General features: G+C 49.2%; 1 protein-coding gene across 11 annotated transcripts in view; it reads right to left on the reverse strand.

Annotated features, from left to right (window-relative positions):
• The window catches only part of SNX29 (sorting nexin 29), a 499,251-nt gene that overhangs the window by 154,648 nt on the left and 321,025 nt on the right, over positions 1-23,578 (reverse strand). For all 11 annotated transcript variants that reach the window (XR_007147865.1, XR_007147866.1, XR_007147869.1 and 8 more), the window contains one exon: positions 21,155-21,271. Coding sequence is in view for 2 of the 11 variants with exons in the window: in XM_047839171.1 (XP_047695127.1) it covers positions 21,155-21,271 (117 nt within the window). In the remaining 9 variants the exon portion in view is untranslated. Of the gene's footprint in view, positions 1-21,154; positions 21,272-23,578 lie in introns of those variants that run through there.

Below are 23,578 nucleotides of genomic sequence, written 5' to 3' on the forward strand. Positions count from 1 at the left end.
CCCCGTGGGGAGGTCGGGACGTGACAGCAAGCTGTCGGCTTTTCCCCCGGCTCCTGCATTTTCTAGAGCCTTTCGGCTGCGCCGTGAGGAGTGGAGAACTGACACGGCCCGCCTTCCCCACGGGGCCAGAGACACCAGGACTGAACCCGGGCTCCACCTGTCAGAACAGAAATCCAGCTGCCGCACCTCTTCTTTGCTGTGTCCTCTCTTCTGGAATAAAGGCTTTTTATTCTCTTTCTCACCCTTCACCTCTTTTCTCATTTACACTGAGCTCGCATCTGCATTTGCCACACGTGTGGGAACGATTTATCCCAGGCTACAAACGTACCCGTGGATTTTCCATTCCTTGTAGTTTCGAGGCTTCCACTGGTTTTAAGGCAGACCCCTCCTCCTGAATGACATTTTACCAGGAACCCCAACCTTAGTGGCCACACCGCAGCTGCTCGACCGGACAGCCATCTGGCAGCCGCGGGCTGAGGGGCTCAGGGCAGGAGGAATGGCGGTCACGGATGGGATGGCCAGCAGCCGGCAGGGACATCAAAGAAGGATCCGCCCCTGGAGCCTCCAGATGGAGCCAGGCCCTGCTGGTGCCCGTGCTTGGATTTCAGGCTTCTGGCCTCCACGACTGAGAGACAACCAATGCCTGTTGTGCTGTCGTCAACCACCAGACCTGTGGTCATTTGTTACGCTGACTCCCCTCTTGTTCCAGACCAGGCCTTGTTATGCGTGCATTTTATGCACAGATGGGGACGAGGACTCAGGACTCTGAGAGGTGACCCAACTTGCTTAAGGGTGCAGGGTTCCTGGGAGAGGACCCAGGCAGCGTGGGGTCCAGGACCCACTCCAGGACAGGACACTGTCTCCACACAGCATGCCCAAAGTCCCGGCGTCCCCAGCTCCGCCCTTCCCAGTGGTGAAGCAGGCAGGCACTACTCCCCTGCTGGGCTTACTATGGATTAAGTCAAAGAAATTACATACTGGTGGGTTGTATCCCAGGGCCTGACACACAAGAGGCACTTGGAAAGTATCTCAACGCATGAGTAAGGGAGGGTCACGGTGTCCCTCACTGGTAAGGATGGTCATTTCCAAAGACTGGGGGGGTAGGGGCTGGCTGGAAGACATGTTCTTCTATGAGGAACGTGGTGACTATAAGGGCAAATCGTGTCCTAAGTTCACCCACCTGACCTGTCCCACTGTGCTGTCAGCTCCTGGAAAGGCCAGAGGGGTGGGAGGGTAAATAAATCCCACAGAACAGTTCACACAGGTGATTAGCCTCAGGAGATCCAGTCTGCATGACTCAAAGATTATGGCACTGAGAGAAGAAATTGGGAAAGAATTCTTGAGCTGAGCTCTCTGTCCTCAAACACTAAAATGGCACATTCTGGAACATGCCTCCTGGACAACCTGCACCACGATGCTCAACGCTGGAGACTGGCAATAACTCCAAGACAGCCGCTTCCGGGAATACTCACCCATGAGGGTTAACTGCCCCACTCCCCCCACACCAGTGCCTCCCACAACCAGCTTGACAATGGCCTCGTCACCACTGGGCAGTGCCCACTCCCTGGTACTGATGACTGAGGGAGCCAATCACCAAAACCCTCCATCAGAGCCCCAAACTGCCACCCACACAGACAGGACATAAGACATAGTCCTGCCAGGGAGAAATCTGCCTACTTTTCAATCTACTATCACCAGGCAATAAATAATGAAGTTTTGCTGATTAAAGACACCAGGCACAGTGTCATTTAACATCTGTGGTATAATCACATCTCCCAACATGGGAGGTTTCCCCAAACCTTTGAAACGGGCAACTTTTCAAGAAGATGTTTCTGGAACTAAGTCAAAGCAGGAGGAATGCACAGTCCTAGACCCACAGCCGGCTCCCACTCTGTCTCTCACGTGCCAAGGGGCAGCAGGCAAGTCACTTCGCTGCTCTGAGCTTGTTTTCCCCCCAAGGAAAGGGAGGGGCAAGATACAGGTGTAGACTGTGGCTGTCCAAGGCCTGGCACATTCCCCTCCTGGGAAATCACCTTACAAGAGATCTGGGTGGAAAAAATCCTACGCCTCGACCCCAGAAGAGGCACTAAATCTCTTAGGTCAAACAGCACATCCTGCCCACGTGGTCCTAGTGACCAGTTCAAGACTGGCCCACGACAAAGCTGGTTTGATCGGAGACAATGTTGGGGATGTGGGGGCAGCGCTGGACAGAGAGTTGTATTCTTTCTCTTGAGGACGACTGACAGGAGGAACAGCCAGGCACACTGCTCACCAAGCTCTAAACTTTTCAGTCATCCAGCAAAACCAATTCCTGGCTTTGCTGAACCTGCTTTAGCTTCGGTTCTGTGCTTCTGTCCCCGAAAACACCCTAACTGGTACAGAAACAACGGCCCCTTCCAGCTCCAGCATTTCTTGTATTCTCTATGGTTCCCTACAAAGGTCAAGCCATGAAAATGAAAACCCAAAGGAAATCCTTCCATTTCCTGCTGCCAAGGACAGACTGTGAGCGATCTGAGGACACAGACCATGTAGGTCTCGCCTCCGATCCCCAGTTCAAACCACAGTACTCGGAACTCAGGAACCCAAGGACCCCATGACACAGGCGCTGGAGGAAAAGATCACGAAGACAAAGGCTTGTCAGCCGGGGCCCCTAGATAAGCCTGACCTGTCTGCTCAGCATCGTTACCACGGCCATAACCACAGCATCACTGCTTACAAGCGGGAACTGGACGCCAGGCTCTAGCGCTCTGCACGCGTCCTCTGACGGAACCCTCACCACCACCCTGAGAAGGTGCCCCCTGCAGAAGTCACCAAGACCACCTGCGACGCTCCTTCCTGATACTGGCAACGCCGCGCTCCCCCTCCCGCCTGCAGTGACATGCGTCCGTGGGCCGTGCTCTGCCAATGGAGAGAGAAGGGACGTGTGCCCTACCTGGGTGGAAGCTCTGAGATGGAGTGCGAGTGCCTGGCCAGACTCTTTCCCTCTCTGTGATGTGGGTCTGGGTGCGAAGATGGTGACGATGCAGCAGCCCAGCCAACCGTGAAGATGCGGAACGTGACTGAGAAGGAAACCTCTGTGTTTTCCGTACCGACCTTTTAGAGCTGTTTGTGACTACAACACAACCCAGCCTCCTCTGACTGAAGGCCTACACCCCATTTTGTAGACGGGAAAAGTGGGGCTCAAAGAGGTAACACGCCTTGTCCAGAACCATGCTGTTACTGCAGCAGAGAGGCTTGCAGAACACGAGAAGCCATGGCCACCGTTCCTCCGGTTGTGAGTGGTGATTCCGCGGCAAGCCAACTAGCGGGGGGCTTTCAACACCAGCCTCGCCCGCTCGCTCCTGGTTGGAGTCCCCAGGCACCAGGACGGAGGTAATATGGTCAGCTCTGCGCCTGAGAAACCCGCAGCCCACCCTAAACAGAACGCAACCCCCAGATCCCACCTTCTCTAAACCCCCAGACCCGTGAAGTTTCAGGCACGTGACAGTATCTGCAACGGGGTAGAATAAAGCAAGCCACAAGGAGACAGGGACGAGATAAAGACAGAAGTAGGACTTCCGGACTGGAGCAGAAGGCTCTGCACACAAAGTCCGGCCACGGGAGCTCCAGGTTGTCCATTTCTCCACAGTCGATCGCTTCTTTCTACACAGTCAACTGAAGAGAAGCAGTCGTTTTGACCCAGATGCCTTGCGACCAAAGAGTGAAATAAAACCAGCCCCAGGATCCTCTCAGTCCACAAAATCACCCACGATGGTTTCAAAGTGGCACATCTCCTGGCATCAGGACCTGCAAGAACTCTCCCCCAGGGGCGCCTCTGCAGGTGACAGGGACACGAAGGAGCAGGTGTGTTTGGCAAGCTTCTTGTGCTGAGCAGCCTCCCCAAATGCATCCCGGTGGCTCCCGTCTCCTGACCCTCCTGCCCCAGTGTGGTCCCCTTTCCCTGAGTGTGGGGGCCCCGGCGACTGGCTCCTAATGAAGAGGGAGGGTAGAGGTGATGGGGCGCTACTTCCCCGAGTGGTTACAGGTAACCCCCGTCCTCCTCGTGTCCGCCGCTTTCTGGGCTTGCTGACTTCGATGAGGCAAATGGCCGCAATAAACCCGTGTGGGGAGGAAGGAGGGTGGCCTCCAGCCCACAGCCCAACAGGGACTGAGGCTCTGGGTCTGACAAGCCGTGAGAAACAGAGTCCTGCCAGCAACCACACTCGAGAGCCAGGAAGCAGACCCTTCCCGGCCCGGGGCCTCGCGAGGTCTGCAGCCGGGGAGGCTGAAGGCCAAGCGCACCCGGCTTCCTGTGAAACCATAAAGTACGGTTATTTCAAGATGCTGTTTCTGCCTCTAAGTTCTGGGACCACTTGCCACGCAGAGATGGATAACCAGCAGAATCCCCAAGGAGATGTGCTAACGAGCTGTGGGCGCTGTTTCCGGGCTACCCTTGTGGGGGAATCAGCCCCAGGGATCCTGTGGGAACCAAAATACCGGGGACTCAAATGCTGACACTGTGATCGACCCGAGCCCGTCAAGAGGCACCAGCACGACTGCACCACACTCGTGTACCATCTGCACTACTGTTTACTAATGTAGTTTCTCAAATCAACCCGCCTTTTTTCTTACAGAGTCTACTTAAAAATGGAATCACTCTAGCAAAGAGCCGATCGATGTTACTTGCTATATATAGAAAGCCAAAGCCAACGAGTGCAACTTTCTGAAATTCAAAGCGTCAGTGGTTCTGACCCCTGCCTGCCTTAGAAGCACCTGAGTCGCCAAGGGATGTCCTGGCCATGCTTCAGAGACACCCCTCCAGTTGACCTGGGGTTGAGCCACAGCATCTAGACTTCTAGACGCCACGGCCGACCAGCACCCTGCCCCTGAGGCCCCTGTTCACTGTGTGAGGGGGTCACGGAAGCAGTCAAGACAGCAGCACTGCTGAAAGCCCCAGGCAAAGAAAACCACTCCCCTCCCTTGCAGGGCCCATGTTAGTTAGCAGTGGGCTCATGAGCCACCTGAAATGATCCCGCCTAAGAGCAGGACCACATGCCTCACACCTTGGGGAGCACGGATCCGAGGACCGGGCGTTCCTCCCTGCTGTGTCCTCTCAGAACACTGAGATGCAGAAGAGCAGACACCCCCACGCTAGGGGCAGACCTCAGCGCACGTGGGGTGTCCTCCGCAATGCAGGCTGAGGGTACAGGGGACAGTCTGGGACCTGTTCTCTGCATCGCCAGTGCCCTGGTCAGCCCCCAACTCACAGAGGGTGCTAACTAACGAGGCACCATCCACACTCGATCTGGGGGATGGACAAGACTAGGACCAGCATCCGGTGGGGGGAAGCAATGTTCCAGAGGGGGAGCTGGGGGGCAGAAGGGGCATGTCTTCCCCAGCGAGCACTTACTCTCCCGAGAGTTGTCTCTCCAATTAAGCTCTGGCTTATTCTGACGAGCCACCGAGGAAAGCACGAGTTCGCGCTGTGACTGATGGATAATTTCATACTCAAATTGGAAACCGTTTAAATCGAGACCATCAGGAAAATCAGGGGCGGGAGACATATGATAGCTCCTCACACATGACAGCAAACAAAAAAAGAAAACAGCAATGTTGATCGTCTTGTGACACATAAATCCACAGTCCCTTGCTGGGGGGTGCCAGTAGGCAACTGGCATAGAATGTTTAGCTTGAGGCAAATTCACCAAGTATTTCCTGGGCATCCAAACTTCAGACGCTACAGTGAGGAGCGGAAACTAATATGTATTCATTCAACAAATACTTAAAAGTCTCTACCCGGAGCTGGGGACACAGTCGAGTATAAAGGGATTAAGGGGAAGACGGCAATTAAACAACTCTACCCCGAGCAGGGTAAGTGCTATGTAGAAACATAAAGCACGGGGGTGCTATTTTATTAGGGTGATGACAAGGCGGTATCTGACCCCCTGCTGTGCATGATTGAGAAGCGTTATCTCCTTTAACTCAAGCCTCATACAACTCTCTCTGGTGGGCATCCCCAGTCCTGCTTAACTTTTTGATTTTTAGTTTATTTGAGAGAAAGAGACAGAGCGCGAGCAGGGAGAGGGGCAGAGAGAGAGGGAGACACAGAATCCCAAGCAGGCTCCAGGCTCTGAGCTGTCAGCACAGAGCCCGACGTGGGGCTCGAACCCACGAACTGTGATATCATGACGTGAGCTGAAGTCAGATGCTTAACCGACTGAGCCATCCAGGTGCCTCCCAGTCCTCTTTACAGACGAGCACAAGAAGACTGAAAAAAGCGGATACTTACCAGCTTGGTCCCTTATTCGTCACAAGGACTTAGGGACAGTATCTATTTCACTTGCACCTTCATTTCCTCATCCCTAAAAGGGATAGGAGAGCACTTACTCGGGCTTGCTGCTGGAAGTAAAATACTTGCGAAAGAATTGGGTATACAGTAAGTGCTCAAAAAACAGTAGTTGTAGGGAGGAACATAAATGCCCCTCCCATTTTTAAGGACCTCATTATCTGACACAGAAGCAAAAAGATAACCCCACCAAAGCAGCGGATAATATCCACACACAAACCGTGCTGACTTACACCGCTATTTCCTCTAACAGGCCCATCCTCCTGACCAATTTCTACTCATCCTTCAAAACCCAAGACAAACACGTCCCGTTTGAAGCCTTCCCAGTCAATCCCAGCGGTTAACTCACCCACCCCTGTGCCACCATTACACCCACTTCTACAGAAGTCTTTCCAGTTTGCTCATTCATTCAACAACCACGTCTGAAGAGCCTACCACTTGTCACACACAATCACACGCCACTGCAGATACGTGTGAACGTATCTCTGGGCTCCCCCCCATTGTACAACTAGCCTCTGTCGAGCGGCAGAAGCAATTACCTGAGTGTAATTCAAGAGAACAAATGAATCAACAAAGGAGGACATAAGAAAAGTAGACAAAATGGGTGGCCCAGCGGAGAAAACAGGATTACAGAAATTCTGAGCAAGTTAAAAATACAAACCACTCACTACCGACAAAGCCACAAAAAGCGCTTGAGAACGAGCTGGTCTGTGAGGGACGGAAAAGATCTGGAAGACAGGGAAGGAAGGAAATGCCAACTCATGCTTATGAATGGAGAAAGCCAGTCCCAACCGGCTGTTAAAAATAGTAAAGTACAGGTACATACATCTGTCTTTATGTAGATGCATAAGTATATCTGGAAGGATAGATACCAAACCTCTTCACAGGAAAGATCTCTGGGAGGGGGACACCTGTATTTTGTATTCTGTCCAGTGTACATTTTATATATATGTATTATTTAATTTCTTTCAAGAATATATTCTTATTTATATAACTTAGAAAAAAAATGGAAGTAGGTCTTCCGTAATTCAGAAGGCAGAGGAGCAAGACCCTGCCACTAGCATGGAGATCAAACGGAAGGGGCAGAGCTCCGTGACCCAAGGGCCATTAGTAAGAGGCGAGGAAGAAGGGGACAGCCAGGTCCTGCTTCAGCATCCACGAGATTCTTTGAGCAACAAAGCTAAAAAGACATCAGCAGTGTATCAAGGTGTTGGGGCCAACAGGTGGCTGTGGACCTTCCTGTAACGGGAAAGAGGTGATTCCCATTAGAGGCTACACACCCCCATGCTGCCACAGGCAGGGATACCCCAGGACAGCAAGAAGAAAGCCACTTGCCCAGAACGGAAATAAAAGCCTAACGGGACCTGAGGTTTTTCCAACTTCATCAGAATTGTTGGCCAAGTCAGATCACAAACGCCCCGCTAGAAACACCACTCAAATCACAACCCCTCATTTTGGTGTGGACAAGCCCCTTGAGTATCTGGGAGAAAACCACTTGAATCCTGGTCAGTAAAATAATTTTCCTCAAAAATAAGTGCAGCAGCTCTGCAGTCCCCACTGGCAAGGGGGGCACTCAAGAACCCCATGGATTCCAAGATGACGCTGTATATCAAGAGGTCGTTTCCAAACGAACAGATCAAGGGAGGCAATGGCTTGGCTTTGTGCCCATTCATCAGGGATCCCTTTCCCGAGATGCATCTGGTTCCAATCCAATCGCATAATCTCCCGAAAGAAAGACAGCAACATATCCACCCATAACCAACTCTGGATCCCACAAACCAACTAGCCAGCGACTCAACTTGCAAGAAACACAGAGCAAAAACACCATTTGTTTTTACGGGGAGATTACATAAATCTACTTCAAGAAGATGGGGAAAGCTTCCAGAGCCAACTGGAAGATCGTTTTGATGTCCAGATGCCACTCAGCTCAAAGTGTTCACTGCCCAACACAGCAGCCCTAAATTTATAACGGGCCAGGAAAGCAGGAAGTACAGATGGGCCTTTATTTTTTAAAAAAAGATTATAAAAATTAGGAAGAAACCTAAAAAATAAAAATGGAGAAAGTCACATGTAACTGGTAGGGAAGGGAACTCTATTATCACAAAGAAAAATTTATTAAATTAAGGCATAAGTACATCTAATATATCTAATTAGAGGGTTTGTACAAGTGTAATCGTGTGGTTCTGTGTCCTCAGAAATACAGTGTTAATGTAACAGAAATAAAAGAAATTACATTAGGATTTAATGTCTTGGTCAGAAAGATTTATAAGGCAGAGTGGGGACAGACTAGAGCAGGTTGGGGAGGTCTGCAAAAATGAGTCAAGGACAGTGCTTCATTCCCACCACAAGGGACAGAGGTCCTGGCCCAGAACAACCCATACAGGAGTCCCACTGGAGGCCCGCATCACAGGAGCCCCTTTTCCGTGCTAATGACATCGTACTGAGAAACTTACAGGCCGATAAAATACACAACAGTGGGGAACAAAGCAACACAAGGTCCTTTTGTGGGAGGCAGGAGTGGAGTCTGGGAGCAGCTTCCGCAGAAGGCAGAGTGAGGTCACAGCCACCCCATTAGCCAAGTAAGAGCGGGCCTTGCTGGTGCCAATCACGTGTGTGTGTCGCCAGCGCGGGACTCCGCTTCATCCAAATGTGAACTTCCGGGTCAGGTGGAAACAAACAAGGAAGATAGGCTTGTTTCAGAAGGACTTGGTAGAGAATCCAATGGGGCAGAGTGCCTGTCAGCACAGGAGCATCTTGGCTGCCAATGTCTGCCAATTCTGCTGGTGGAGCTGTGGGCAGCAAAGTCGAACGATCCATTCGCAAAGCTGTGCTGGGGAAGGGAAAAAGGTAACAGGGGGGCCAAAAGCCGCCTTGTAATTGTGGCTTCTCTTTCTTCAGAAGCAGTGGCAGGAAAGGTGCCAGAGTTAGACCTCTGTCCGTGTAGACCTCTGTCTCCAAGCCAAGTCACAATGCACGTCACAGAGGACATATTCTTGTCTTTGACCTTGTCAGAGCCAGAGCCCGTTTCTTCCACGTCTGCCACCTGCCTGCAATGGGCCCACACTATGTAAGACAGACACACAAAACATGAGCGACCCACAGGCAGCCTCAGCCAGGGCAGCCAGTGCCTCTCTCAACGCACAGCTGAAATCACTGTGGAGCACCAGGTGTCTAAGTCTGGACTCTTCTGAACCTTGCCAGTGTTTCCTGCTTGCATCCATAGGAGACCGGCTTCGGGGCAAAGCTTGTACGTGCTGCATTTGCCAACAGACACAAAACCCCGATCGTCACGAAAATGTGCTTTCAAAGTTCCATACCCGTATGTCCCGGGTAGCCAGGTACTGCCCACCTGAACCCCTAACTGTAGCCCCACAGGGCTCTCCTATGGAACCCAACTACCCATGGCGGTGAGCAAGCCAAGCATAAACCAGGGGCAAGAGTTTAACCTGGGCACATGTGGGAAGACAGACTGGCGATCTGAAGAACCCTTTGCTTTAAAGCCAAGGAGCGTGCGATCACTCAGGGTCTGTGCCCATGGGCAGAAAAAGATATTGGACTGAAAGAGGGGTTTTGATTCTGGGACACAGAGAGGTCTAAAGTGGGTTCTGCAATCATCCTTCTGGAGGATTCTGTGTCAAAAACTAACATTTCTAAGCTAAGCCTCTATGTGCGATATATTTTTAGTAGCCTCTCTTAAATGGCACTTTTAAAAATAATCTCCTTCAAGACGGTAGACGATTAAAACACCAATGTCCAAGTGCTGGATTTAAAAGCCTCTTATAATTTGGAACTCAACGTTTAGAGCTGCTGTGGGGCAGCAGACAATTTGGTACTTGATCATTAGATATTCTGCAAGTGCCGCCCAGCTGAAAAATATATTTCTTATTAAGCTTCTGTACTTAAATAGCATCAGACCACAAATGAAAGCATTCCCTCTGAAGGTTTTAACGATCCCAAGCAAGTCCCAGGAAGCATTTCATTTCAAAGTGAGCCATATTAAAAAACTTGGGATGAGTTTCTTTTTTTTTCCGCCATCGATCTCAACCTTGAATTTTAAATTACTTGTCTTGCTCTCCCACCAGGCACAGTCATTTCCACAGTAGAGGAAGGGTGCCCTGTGGAAACGCCAAGCAGCTTAGAGCAAGGATTAACAGCAAGTCTGTTATCCTGCAGGATCCAGGAAGGCACCTTGGATAACCAAGTATGGTGGTTAAGAGAGTGTAACCATGGATCCTACAGGTACATGGTCAGATTTACACATCATACGCTCTGGGAGTGACTCTGGTGGCAGCCCAAGGAGAGGCACGTGAACACAGACCCGTCTCAAGAAAGCTACCAGTCTGCATGGGAAACGAAGTACAACACAAGAGAGGGGAACCGTGTTGCAGCAGGCAGGAAGGGACAGTCTGCAAAGGCTTTTGGGGAGCTTGGTCCTAAGGTATACCACCACACAGGGGCCCTGTGCAGAACACACAAGTCGGGCAACAAGGAAGAAACGGAAAGGCTGTGAGCTTGTCGAGCCAGCTGCGACGCACAGCAGGCATCTTCCCATCACCAGGCAACGAGAACGCTCACCCAAGGAGAGAAAATGGGAAGGAGCGGGGAGGGGAGAGACAGAGTGAGCCGGCTGCAGAGAAGGGTTCAGGCATGAGCAAGAGACAGACAGGCAGACGGAGACCAAGCACACGCAGGAAGTGGGGCTGGGAGGTCAGAGAGAGTCAGAGTCAAGATAGGCAGACAGAGAAAGAAAGGAGCAGACAGAGAGAAAGAGAAGCAGGCAGGAGAACAGCAAGAGAAAAGCGCAATGGGACATAAGAAAAAGAGAAAAAGTTAACAATCAACCAGACAGTGGAGAGAGAGCAGGAGAGAGAAGTTAATCTGAGCGAGAATAAGACGTGCCAGCTCCTTGAGAGCACCTGTGCAAGAGGCCCCGAGGGCCAGGGTTCAGCGCTGCTCAGGTGACCGAGGCCCCGGCCAGCTGGGGTGAGCGGAGAGCCAGTCGGAGCCGGGACCGAAAGACCCCACTGCACCCCACAGCCACACGGTGTCACTCCCTCCCCTCCAGCCCCTCCACCCTGCACGCCCAGACAGGCCCATGAGACAAACCGGGCTTCCCTGATCCCCTTGCCAGCTGGTGCGTGGGTAATGAAACGGTGTGTAACTGGGCCCTAACTTTCCCAAATGCCTTCCTCCAAAGACATCTTAGAAAAGATGCTCCTTGGGGCGCCTGGGTGGTTCAGTTGGTTAAGCGTCGACTTCGTCTTGGGTCACGATCTCACGGTTCAGGAGTTCAAGCCCCACACTGAGCTCTGTGCTGACAGCTCTGAGCCTGGAGCTTGCTTTGAATTCTCTGTCTCCCCCTCCCTCTGCATCCCCCCCACGCCGCCCCGCTCTTTCTTTCTCTCTATCTTTCTCTCAAAAATAAACAAAAGACCCCAAATAGCCAAAGTAATATTGGAGAAAAAAAACAAAATGGGAGGCATCACAATCCCAGGCTTTAGCCTCTACTACAAAGCTGTGATCATCAAGACAGTACAGTACTGGCACAAAAACAGACACAGAGACCAATGGAATAGAATAGAGAACCCAAAAGTGGACCCACAGTGTATGGCCAACTAATCTTTGACAAAGCAGGAAAGAGTATCCAATGGAAAAATGTCAGTCTCTTTAACAAATGGTGGTGGGAGACCTGGACAGCAACATGCAGAAGGATGAAACTAGACGACTTTCTTATACCATACACAAAAATAAACCCCAAATGGATGAAGGATCCAAATGTGGGACAGGAAACCATTAAAACCCTAAGAGGAGAAAGCGGGCAACAACCTCTTTGACCTCAGCCACAGCAATTTCTTGCTCGACACATCTCCAAAGGGAAGGGAATTAGAAGCAAAAATGAACTACTGGGACCTCATCAAGATAAAAAGCTTCTGCACTGCAAAGGAAACAATCAACAAAACTAGAAGGCAACCGACGGAATGGAAAAAGATATTTGCAAATTACATATCTGATAAAGGGCTAGTATCCACAATCTGTAAAGAACTTAACAAACTCAACACCCGAAAAACAAATAATCCAGTGAAGAAATGGGTAGAAGACATGAGTAGACACTTTGCCAAAGAAGACATCCAGATGGCCGACAGACACATGAAAAGATGCTCAACGTCATTCATCATCAGGGAACTACAAATCAAAACCACACTAAGATACCACCTCATGCCGGTCTGAGTGGCTAAAATGAACAAATCAGGAAACCATAGATGTTGGAGAGGATGTGGAGAAACGGGAACCCTCTTGCACTGTTGGTGGGAACGCAAACTGGTGCAGCCGCTCTGGAAAACAGTGTGGAGGTTCCTCAAAAAATTAAAAATAGACCTACCCTATGACCCGGCAATAGCACTGCTAGGAATTTACCCAAGGGATACAGGAGTGCTGATGCCTAGGGGCACCTGTACCCCAATGTGTATAGCAGCACTTTCAACAATAGCCAAATTAAGGAAAGAGCCTAAATGTCCATCAATTGACAAATGGATAAAGAAGATGTGGTTTATATATACAACGGGATACTACTTGGCAATGAGAAAGAATGAAATTTGGCCATTTGCAGCAACGTGGCTGGAACTGGAGGGTATTATGCTAAGTGAAATAAGTCAGTGAGAGAAAGACAGATACCATATGTTTTCACTCATATGTGCATCTTGACAAACTTAAAAGAAGACCATGGGGGAGGGGAAGGCTAAAAACAGTTACAGACAGGGAGGGAGGCAAACCATAAGAGACTCTTAAGGACTGAGAACAAACTAAGGGCAGATGGGGCGTGAGGGAGACGGGAAAGTAGGTGATGGGCAGGGAGGACAGCACTTGCTGGGATGAGCACTGGGTGTTGTATGGAAACTAATTTGATAATAAATTATATTTACAAAAATAAACAAACATTTAAACAAATTTTCGAAAAGATGCTCCTTGGGGAAATGATCTTGGGAAATAATGCATATAACGCATGCTCTACCTACCCTCTTTGGAGAGCGGGGAGGCACCATTGTGGGAAGGGCTACAGCAAGGAAGCCCAGTGAACACGCTCTGATCTAACATTTTCTGGATCCTTCCACCACTGCACTCCCCTCTTCTAAAGGCACCAGCTTTGCATGCCCTCTGAATCAGTGTTCTGCTTTTGGGAAACTGCCTTCTCTAGATTCCAAGTTTTCCAAAGAGCCCTTTCTGAGATGAAGATGAAGTGATTAGTATGCCTTAAAAACAAAACAAAACAAAAACTACTTTGATGTCCAGAATGAGCTGGAGACAAGAAAGGGACAGATTCATCTTGCAGGTAGGGAGTGGGCACCACAGAGGAATCTGGATCTTTAAAACCACCCAGTGTGTCGGGCCTAGAGCACATCAGACACTAAATTTCGCTTGAAATGAAAAAGCAAAAATGAAAGAGGCAGAGGCACGGTTTGAAAAAGGAGAAAGGCCAGGATTTGCATGGGGTACCACTGCAAAGCCATGTGCCTCGGGCTGGGTCACGAGAGCTCCCTGCATCTCTGTCAGCTCGTGTGACCCCTGGACCTAAGACACACATTACACAGGGCCGCTGTCACGGGGAGAGGATGTGAATGCCGCCTCAAGTCACACACACTGGGCCATCTCTGCCGCCTGGGCGGAAGGGGCAGATGCAATTAAAGGATGCTCAGGATGGAGAGACAGAGACCCAGCGCAGGAGCAGAAGAGAGAGAAGAGGAATCCAACTTCAACGACGTGAAGTGAGACCATGTCTGCTCCCCCAGGGGGAACGAACCCCCACGTGATGACTAGCTCAGCCCTAAGCTTTCCCCTCTAATGGACCCGCACGCCTCAAAATCTTACAAGGCTCTATTTCCCAGTCTCCATTTATTATTCAAAGCAGGAGCTGTTCTCCCAGAGAGCTCTCAGGGCTGTAATCAAATCCCACTAAAAGTGGAAAAAAAAAAAAAAAAGAAAGAGAGAAAAGAAAAAAGAAAAAGAAAAAACTCCGGCATTCATTCACATCTTATACCAGAGGGGGAGAAAAGAATAATGAGCAGAGTCCTAAAAATACCTACATTCAAAAAAAGAAAACGAAAAAACTTCAACCCCTAATCCCAAACTCATTCTTAAAATAAGCAACTTGGCTTCAAAGTCTGTAACATCACAAAAAGGTAGCAGTGGGAGCAAACTATGTCCCTGCTCCTATCTTTGAAAACAACCATCCGGGTCAGACACTCCTCCTGAGCTCCGTGCAAACGAAGTTCTCACTCAGCAAATGTTCAGCAAGCACCTACTACGTGCACGTCGGTGCTAGGCACTGGCGATTCGGACATGAAAATGGGTCAGGCCACCGCCACGAGCCCACGACCGAGCAGTTTTACTGGCAGCCTCTTCACGAGCGCCCAGGGGAGCCATGTTATCCCCACTTGATACAAGGGCCAGGTGGGGCTTCCAAATAGAGCAAAACCAGGGCTGCCCTTGACACTCTGGTAGTGTAAAAGCAAGTCAAACCCAAGGTGAGCAGAGAGCAGGGCCGAGTGGAAATGAATGCAGGAGAGCCCGAGCTTCCCAAGGTAGATGCTTCTCACAGAGGCATAGAAGGCTCCAGAACTGAAGCTGAGCTTACAACTTCCTCCTTCCTTTTGCCCCAGTGATCTGACTCTGGGGAGGTAAGCAGAGCAGACCCAGGGCAATGACAAGGTCAAGTGTGCCCTGGGGACCACTGCCCAAATGGCCAGCTCTTCCCACAGTCTTCAGGCCCTTAAATGACCTCTCTCCTCTCTCCTCCCTGTGTCCAGCACCACCTGCCCCCAGGAAAGGATCCTATGACAGTCAGAGCTACCTCTGTGTGAATGGATGCCACTGCCCTGAAGGACATTCAGACGGGAGACAAAAACATGGCAGGGCAGAGAGAAGGTGGGCTTACACGTCAAAGGTTCCAGGGAAGTCTGGACTCCAGCACTTCCTACTTGGGACTTTCATTCATTCATCTGATGATTCACTCAATGAGCCAACCCACATGAACTCAGCACCTACTGCATGAATCACTGGGCCCCAAGCAAGCGGGAGACATAGAATTTGCTCTTCCGGAGCAGGGAAGACAGATAACAATCAGTGACAGATTCACATAGAATTACATTAAGAGAAGAAGGGAGAGAGGCTTGTAAGCATCATACTCTACAGGGAAAATGTGACCTTGTCGCGGGCATCCGCATAGTTTCCTGAGGAAGTGAGGAGTTGATATGGATGGTTTGAGGCCTGAGCACAGAGCATTATTCCAGGCAGAGGGAACAGCAGGAGCAAAGGGTACATAGAACGAGGAAGCAAGGGCCATGAGCTGAAGACGACCGACAGGCTGGAGGCCCACCACTGTGGGGCACCGTAACGGGGTGGCAGGTGGGACCTAAACCCTTCTGTACTTCCGCTGCCAGATTTATAAAAGAGGGTGACATCCCAACTTGATTCACAGGCTTCTCTCCAAAATTAAGTGAGGATGAACACGAAGACCCAATGTGTGCCTGACACACTGTCAGAACTTGATACATCGTGAGCTGGTGATGGATACTGGCCCCCCAGAAGGGTTTCCTGCAATGAGGTCAGGGAGGATGGAAGAATGGGGTGGTCCTCCCCAGTGCCTTGGAAATCTTCCAAGGCAAGGTTTCTGGGGATCAGCTGGCTGAGCTGAGTCCCATAGACTGCCCGACAATCTTCTAATCCAAAAGTAGGATTTCACAAGAATGTTATGCTAACATTGTCATGGAAGTAAAAACGAGAAACAACTCAATATCCATCAACAGGGGCCTGGTTAAATAAATTATGGTATTGCCAGTTTAAGGGAACATGCCATAGTTCTTCGACAGAAGAATGAGGTAGAGCTACATGTAAAATAAAAAGACCCCCCCCCCCCGCTAAATGGGGCTGGGGGGAGTCCTATATGGAGTCGGCAGCTAGTTACGAAAGCATGGAGGACTGTGTGTGTGATGCCCCCAGGCATCCCTCATCTCTGAAAAGACAAACCCAACACTGGTCATGGTTAGTGACTCCAGGCAGAAAAACGAGGGGGCCAGCGACAGGAGGAAGATTCACTTTTCACTAAATGCTCTTACACTGCTTGACTTTTTAGCATGGGTGTAACGAGATTTGTCAAGAGTCCAAAAGTCTGCAAATTTCAATTGTTTAAAGCAAAATCCAGTCTTGCAAGGCAGACAGAGCCCCCGCTTCTTGCTGTGGGGGCTTGGCTGAGTTACTTCATGTCTGAGCCTCAGGTGCTGCTTCTGCAAAATGGTGTCATAATGGTAATCACCACTGAGGTCGGTGAGGATTAAATGAAGGGCTAATACTTTAGACGTATTTAAATGTGAGGTAAACATCAATTACTCAATAAATGTCACCTATTAAAACCAGAGTTGCTTATTTATAACAACTGGTTAGTAGTATTTGTCATTCGCACAGAGAATAATGCACCAAAGGTGCACTCTGAAAATTCATCTGCGGCGACAAGAGCCACCTATCTTTCTTTCAGCATAAAGGCCACATGACAATTCCTATAGGATCCGACCTACACTAAGGAATGGGAGCCCTCCTGGGTCTGCACCTGCTATCAAGCCCCCTCCAGTAAGGTGGGCCATGGAATATGCCAGGACCCCTTGCACTGGGCAGGGATATGGGAGACACTTGCCTGCACCCCATACCAGTTCCACCCACACTCTGAAACACAAGTCAACGCCGGAAGTTCTCCGTTACTACAACCCCACTGTCCTTTCTCAGCTACGGGGTCACAGATGCAGTAAAATGTGAAGGCACATTGCCGAGGTCTTTAACACGGGGCACGGCTGGGAAGGACACGCAGAGGCACCTTGGGATCTTGCTTGGAAGGCTGATGGGTAACACAAGGGAAGCCCCCTTACTTGTTCCCCCAATTGCCCAGAGTTGGTGGAGCGCAAGAAAGAAACAGACTTTGTGATTAAATCCAGGTTTGAATCCAGCTCCACAACATACTCACTCAGAGATTCGGGGACCTCTCTGAGCCTTGGTCAACCTATAAAACAAAGATGATATCAACTGCTGCAAAGGGTTCTTAGTGCACAATAGGTACTTACGAAATGTGTTTCCGTCTTAGGAAAATGTGCCTCTCCCTAATGAAAGAGCTCCACAGAAATCTCGTACAAATCTTGGGCTTGTGAGGAGCGAGGGAAACAAACTCTATCAGGGATGCACCACAGGGCTTTAAGCACAGGAGGCAACATTCACACGCTGGCATCAGAGAAACAAAGAGGGTCTGGTGTGAAAGTACCTCCAGTGGTGCCTTCCCACATCGATGCCTACGTGCACCCTGATTGGAAGGACAAACCGCCACCTGTGAAAGCAAGATGTCCAAAAGAAAAAAAAAATCAAACCTGAAACTCATCAAGACTCTACAGTTAATGACCAATTCAAAGGAAAGGCAAAGGACAGAGGAACACGGTAAGGATCACCATAGGGTCGCAATCAACAAAATCCTAAACAGGAAAACCTAGAGTTCAAAGGGCCAAGTTTGTCAATAGTGGCAACACAAGGTGGTGAAGGGAGGACTATGGAAGGGAATATACAAATTAAGAGGCTTCAGAGACCTATTACCCAACTGCAACGTATGCACTGCATTAAGACCCTGATTACAGCAGATAAATCAAAAACATTTTTTTCAGATAACTGGAGAAAATTAACCACTGACTGGATATCTGAAGACACTAAGGAATTATCACTGATTTTTCAGGTACGATAATCGTACTGTAAATATCTTTTAGTGATAAATACTCAAATATTTATGTCTGAAATAGTATCATGACTTGAACATGCATCCAAATAATTTGAGCTGGGAAGGGATTGAATTGAGTAGGAATGAATCAAGAATGACCCAGAGCTGATCACTGGGAGAGCTGAGTGACTGGGTTTCATTAAATGATTCTCCCTTTCCCATAGGTTTGCAATTGCCATTTTATTAAAAGTTCGTAAGTAAGCCCGAGGCTGGTAGGGAATATTCACAAAGTGCGTAACTGAAAAGATATGTGAAGTACTGTTAGAAATCAGCAAGAAAACACACACACAGCCCAGTAGAAAGTGGACAAAGACTACAAGTCACAGAAGGGGAAGCCAAAATAACCAGGCAGCAAATGTCAAGAAGGCCCACCACGCTCGTGATCAGAAAAATCCCAGGGAAACCACCTCACACCCAGAAGCATTCGTAGAGACGTTCAAGTGTTGGCAGGAACTCCTACACACTGACAGAGGGATAATCAACAGGTGATAAACAACAACAACAACACGGATCTCAAGGAAACATTTGCGTAGTGGAGGCAGGAAGTGCTAATAAATGGCCACTAAGATAGTAAAGGGAGACAAGCAGAAGCTATCCATCTCCTGATAGAAAACACCACTCCAGCGACAGGCATGTTAGCGGGAAAATTAAACCAACATCCAAGTGCCCAGACCCAAGCGCCAAGTTAAGAAAACAGAGGCAACAGAGGGGCGTGTGGAGTAACACTGTAGAGGTGCGATCTGCGAGTCTCAGGTGGTGACACGACCCGGTCTTCAGCAGACGCGTGTTAAGGAAAAGAGAGTTGGAGGACTCCATAGAAGAACAGAAACATAAGCGAGTGGTTCAATCCAGAGACAAAGGGAGCACAACACTGGTTGGCAGGGGATGCAGGAGGGAGGAATGGGGTGTCGGGGTAGAGTGGGGCAGAGGTTCAGCTGGGGAAGATGAACACGGTCAGGACACAGACGGTGGTGTGGGCTGCACAACAACGTGAGTGTACCTAAAGCCACACAACTGCACACGTCAAACTGGCTAACATGGTAAATTTTATGTCGTATTTTACTAAATTCAAACAAGGGTTTTAAGAAGAAGAGAAACATAAAGAACATAACCAATTACAACACGTGGACCTCATGTGGATCCTAATTTTTAAAAAGCTATAAAAAGATATGGAACAGTAAGAACACTGATATTTGATGGTATAAAGGAACTAATGGTCACAGACAGGGGACGATGGTAATATATTCATGGTTTCCTATTTCTAAGATCTACACGGAGTTGTGTACAGATGAAGTCACACCCAGTATTTGATTCAAATTAATACAGAAGGGAGAAGCAGGTGCAGAACTTCAAACAAACTAACCTCGACTGAGGACAGTTCTACTTCACAGGGATACAGGACGTGCTTTAAACTTACCTGCCTACCTATGGGCATCTGACATTTAACATGATAAAAGCTCTGAGATGAAGAAGCTATCATAAACGTGCACAGGAGGATGAAACACTCTCAGCATCTGGGTTTGTGACAGCTAAGTAAATGCAAACAACCCAAATGTCCAATAAAACACGACGGGATTGTGGTGTACTGTGGTACTGGGGCACCTGGGTGGCTCAGCTGGTTAACCGGCTGACTTCAGCTCAGTCATGATCTCACAGTTAGTGAGTTCGAGCCCCGAGTCAGGCTCTGTGCTGATGGCTCGGAGCCTGGAGCCTGCTTCGGATTCTGTGTCTCCCTCTCTCTCTCCTCCTTCCCCACTTGCACGCGCTCTCTCTCTCAAAAATAAACACTAAAAAATGTTTTGAAAAAAAAATAGTGCAATACATTGTTCAATAGAGAACTAGAGTCAAGAAAGTGAATGAACTAGACCAGGACTTCCTAACCAGGGTGGTTGGGCCCCTGCCCCTCAGGAAACATTGGGCAATGTCTGCAGGCCTTCTTGGTCACTGTAACAGCCTGGAGTGCTGCTGGCCTCCAGTGGGTAGAAATCAGGGGTGCTGCTAAACACCCAGGATGCATAGGACAGCCCACAACCAGTAACTACCATCGTCCCCCCTTATGTATCTGCGGGGGATACATTCAAAGATCCTAAGTGGATGTCTGAAGCCATGGACAGCACTGAAGCATACACATACTGTGCTTTTTACTACACATGAATACCTATGACAAAGTTTAATTTATAAATCAGGCACAGTAAGGGGTTAGCAACAGAAAATAACTGAATAATTTTAGCAATATGCTGTAATAAAAGATGTGAATGAGCCCCTCTGTCAAAATCTTACTGTCCTGTACTCCCCCTTCTTCTTGTGATGATGTGCGATGACCCAAGGCCTAAGTGACGGGATCAAGGGGGGTGAGTGATGCAGGCATCGTGATGTAGCATGAGGCCACCGCTGACCTTTTCACAACTCACCAGAAGGAGTGTGGTGTGCTTCTAGACCACGGGAAGCGAAACCACGGCTATGGGGGGGACTACCGTAAGTGGCCCCAAGTATCGAGAGAGCCACAGTTTAAAGATCCTGTACTAGATCTTTGTGAGACAGTCCTCAAACCACAAAATTGAGTTAAAAACCAGCAAAAACAAGGGGCCACGGGATTTACACAGTAACATCATGCAGGGGAAAGTTAAACAGAACCAAGACTGCTTATTGCCAATTGAAACGTATGTATGTAGCAAAGTATAAAAATAGGAAGGAGAAGGCTACACGCCCATTTCCGAATATGGATTATGGGGTGCCGGGGCATGAAACGTTACAAAGGGGGGCTTCAAATGGAACTGGTATCATCGTGTTTATTCTACCCCCTTCCATCCAGAGAAAACCAAGCGCAGTGGAGGTTAATGCACATGTAACAGCTGGACGGCGGGTACCCGGAAGCTCCCTCTGGCCATCTCTGTACTCTTCTTCTACACCCTCGACACAGTCAACGACGAACAAGCTGAGGAGCAGGGTTGGGGGCCGCGGAGGCTGGGCAGACAGACCGACACAGCAGGCAGGAGGGCAGGGCTGGGACCTTCCCGGGGGGGAGCACTCACCGGCCCTCGCAGGTCGATGAGCTCCTGCCTCATCTGGGACACGAGGGCTTCCTTGGCCACCAGGGCCCTGTGCAGGCGCTCGTTGAACTCAATCAGCTCGCCGTGCATCTCCGCCACCTGGAACACACAAGCACCGAACAGTGAGGCTCAGAGGGCAGACTCCCCTCACCATGGTCACCTGTCCCACCTTCTCTGGGCCTGTCACTTGTCAGCAAGGCACCGGGAGGTTGTTTGGGCTGGAGACAGAACGCCACTCACCTGTGAGTCGCGCAAATCCACCTGTAAGGTGAACACGTCTTGCACACTACAGAATCTATGGTCGACCGTTCACGGTCAGGACGGTGCTGTTATCGGGTTAGTTGGGGCCTAAGGTTTTTCTCCTTCATGGACGCTTTTCTAGCAAAGGCTTTCTTGCTTATCTGAGTTGGGCCTGCCAAAAATTACGCTGCTGATGGTACAGCTGGACTGACTGACCATTTCTGTTCCTCAGGAACTTGGTTCTGAAACCCGACAAAATAGAACCAGAGCTCAAAGCGATGAGAACAGTAATGATGACAGACAGAACTGCAATGGCACAGCTACCCCTCAGTCACTGCTTAGTCAACGCCAGGAAATCCTTTCCACGCGCTGCTAACATCTTTGCTACGCGGGCTCTATAAGGCAGGCGTTGTCATTTCTGCCTTGCAGAAGGGAAAGGCTGTCACAGAGTGGAAGAAGCTAGCTCAAGGTCATACCGCTAATGAAGGACTGACTCCAGGACCCTGGGTCTCGACCACTGGGCTACCTGCCACGATTCTACCACTTCCACCGTGCCCCACGTGCAGCCCACTTGATGGTGGCCCACGGTGAGCCCTTGAATTTTTGCACGTTTATTTAATGCCCCCAGCTCACCCCAAAGAAACAGAAACAGAGGTTGCCATAAGGTAGTCTATGACTGATGTACAGAATCAACAACAGACCTTTCCAGCTATTTGTTTACAAAGATGTCTTCCTGTAAGGCCAAAACATAAAGTAATTTCCCTGATTACATGAGCAATCTTGACCGGGCTTAAAATCAAATTCAACTATAATTTATTTAAACTTTTTAGAGAAATGTGAGACGTCCTCTTGCCATGCTCTTCAGGAACGTTCAAAGAAGAATCTTGCAAGTATCTTAAAGAGAACCCCTCTCCAGGGCACCCAGGTGGCTCAGTCAGTTAAGTGTCCAACTTGGGCTCATGACCTCATGGTTTGTGGGTTCACCCTACACTGGGGTCTGCACTGGCGGTGTGGAGCCTGCTTGGGATTCTCTCTCTCTCTCAAAAATAAATAAACAACAACCACAAAAGACAATCCCTCGAGAATGGAGATGTCAGGAGACCCTCACCTAACCCTGTCTCCCTGCTTTTCCCAAGAGATGACTCCCTCCTACATACCACAGACTGCAGCCAGGTACTTAGTATAAACACTAGTCGAGACAAAAATATTACCAGACCATTTGTAATAAGTATTATATATGAAATATAAAACATACCATCAGAATAAAGAAGGGATCTAAGGACGCCTTTGTGGGAAAAGAAAGGATCATTAACCTAAGTCCTGAGGCCTCAGGAGGAGTAAAGAAGGGCCCCCCTTTTTTTCTATTTTTTTTTGATACATCGTTATATAAAAGGTAAAAGGCATAAAAGGAAATACACAAGATATTACCATTAGTCAAGGGACAGATTTTCTTTCCATTATTTCTACTTTTCCTTACTTTTTAGTTTCCTGATAATGAACACTGTTCCATTTACCAGCAGGTATAATCACTTGGGCTCTTTAAAAGAATTAAAATTCTTGGCCTGAAACTAAAGGCAGCCGTGGTACAATCAACATGAAACGTACCGAGCTCCCGATCAAATTCTGAGGCTTCCTTCGACTTGCTGTGTGAACCCCCACCCTGTCCACGGTGGCCCCCGTCTCTCAGGTGCGCACCTCTTTCAAACCAGTGCGACATGCACGGTGAGAAGGGCCGGAAAGACACTGCAAGTCCCATGCAATTAACAACGGGAGAGTAAGTCAGGGAGCCCCTACCCAGGGTCCTTGTGTATAGACCCAAAATTAATGTTTCCCCGTTGTCTTATCCCTTTTGTATTAAAAAAAAAAAAAGCTTAGGATGGTCTTCTTGTGGCCTTTCACAAACACACACAGTATCGCTAATAATGCGTGTGTGGATCCTCCACACAGAAATCACGTAAATCCCCCATGAGCCTCCTCGGGCCTAAGAATCCGTTTACCACACAGTAAACAGGAAACTGTGACACAACTACCCATATCACTGCTAAATACCTGCCAACGTGCCCCCACAAAATAGAGCTTTGAATAAATGCCACTGTCATTTCCAAAGCAAAGCAGGGCTTTCGCTTTGTTGTTGTTTTGCTTTGTTTTGCAGGGGCAGCCAGAGTG

This window comes from Prionailurus viverrinus, chromosome E3 (genome assembly GCF_022837055.1).
Source record: "Prionailurus viverrinus isolate Anna chromosome E3, UM_Priviv_1.0, whole genome shotgun sequence".
Classification (NCBI taxonomy): domain Eukaryota; kingdom Metazoa; phylum Chordata; class Mammalia; order Carnivora; family Felidae; genus Prionailurus; species Prionailurus viverrinus.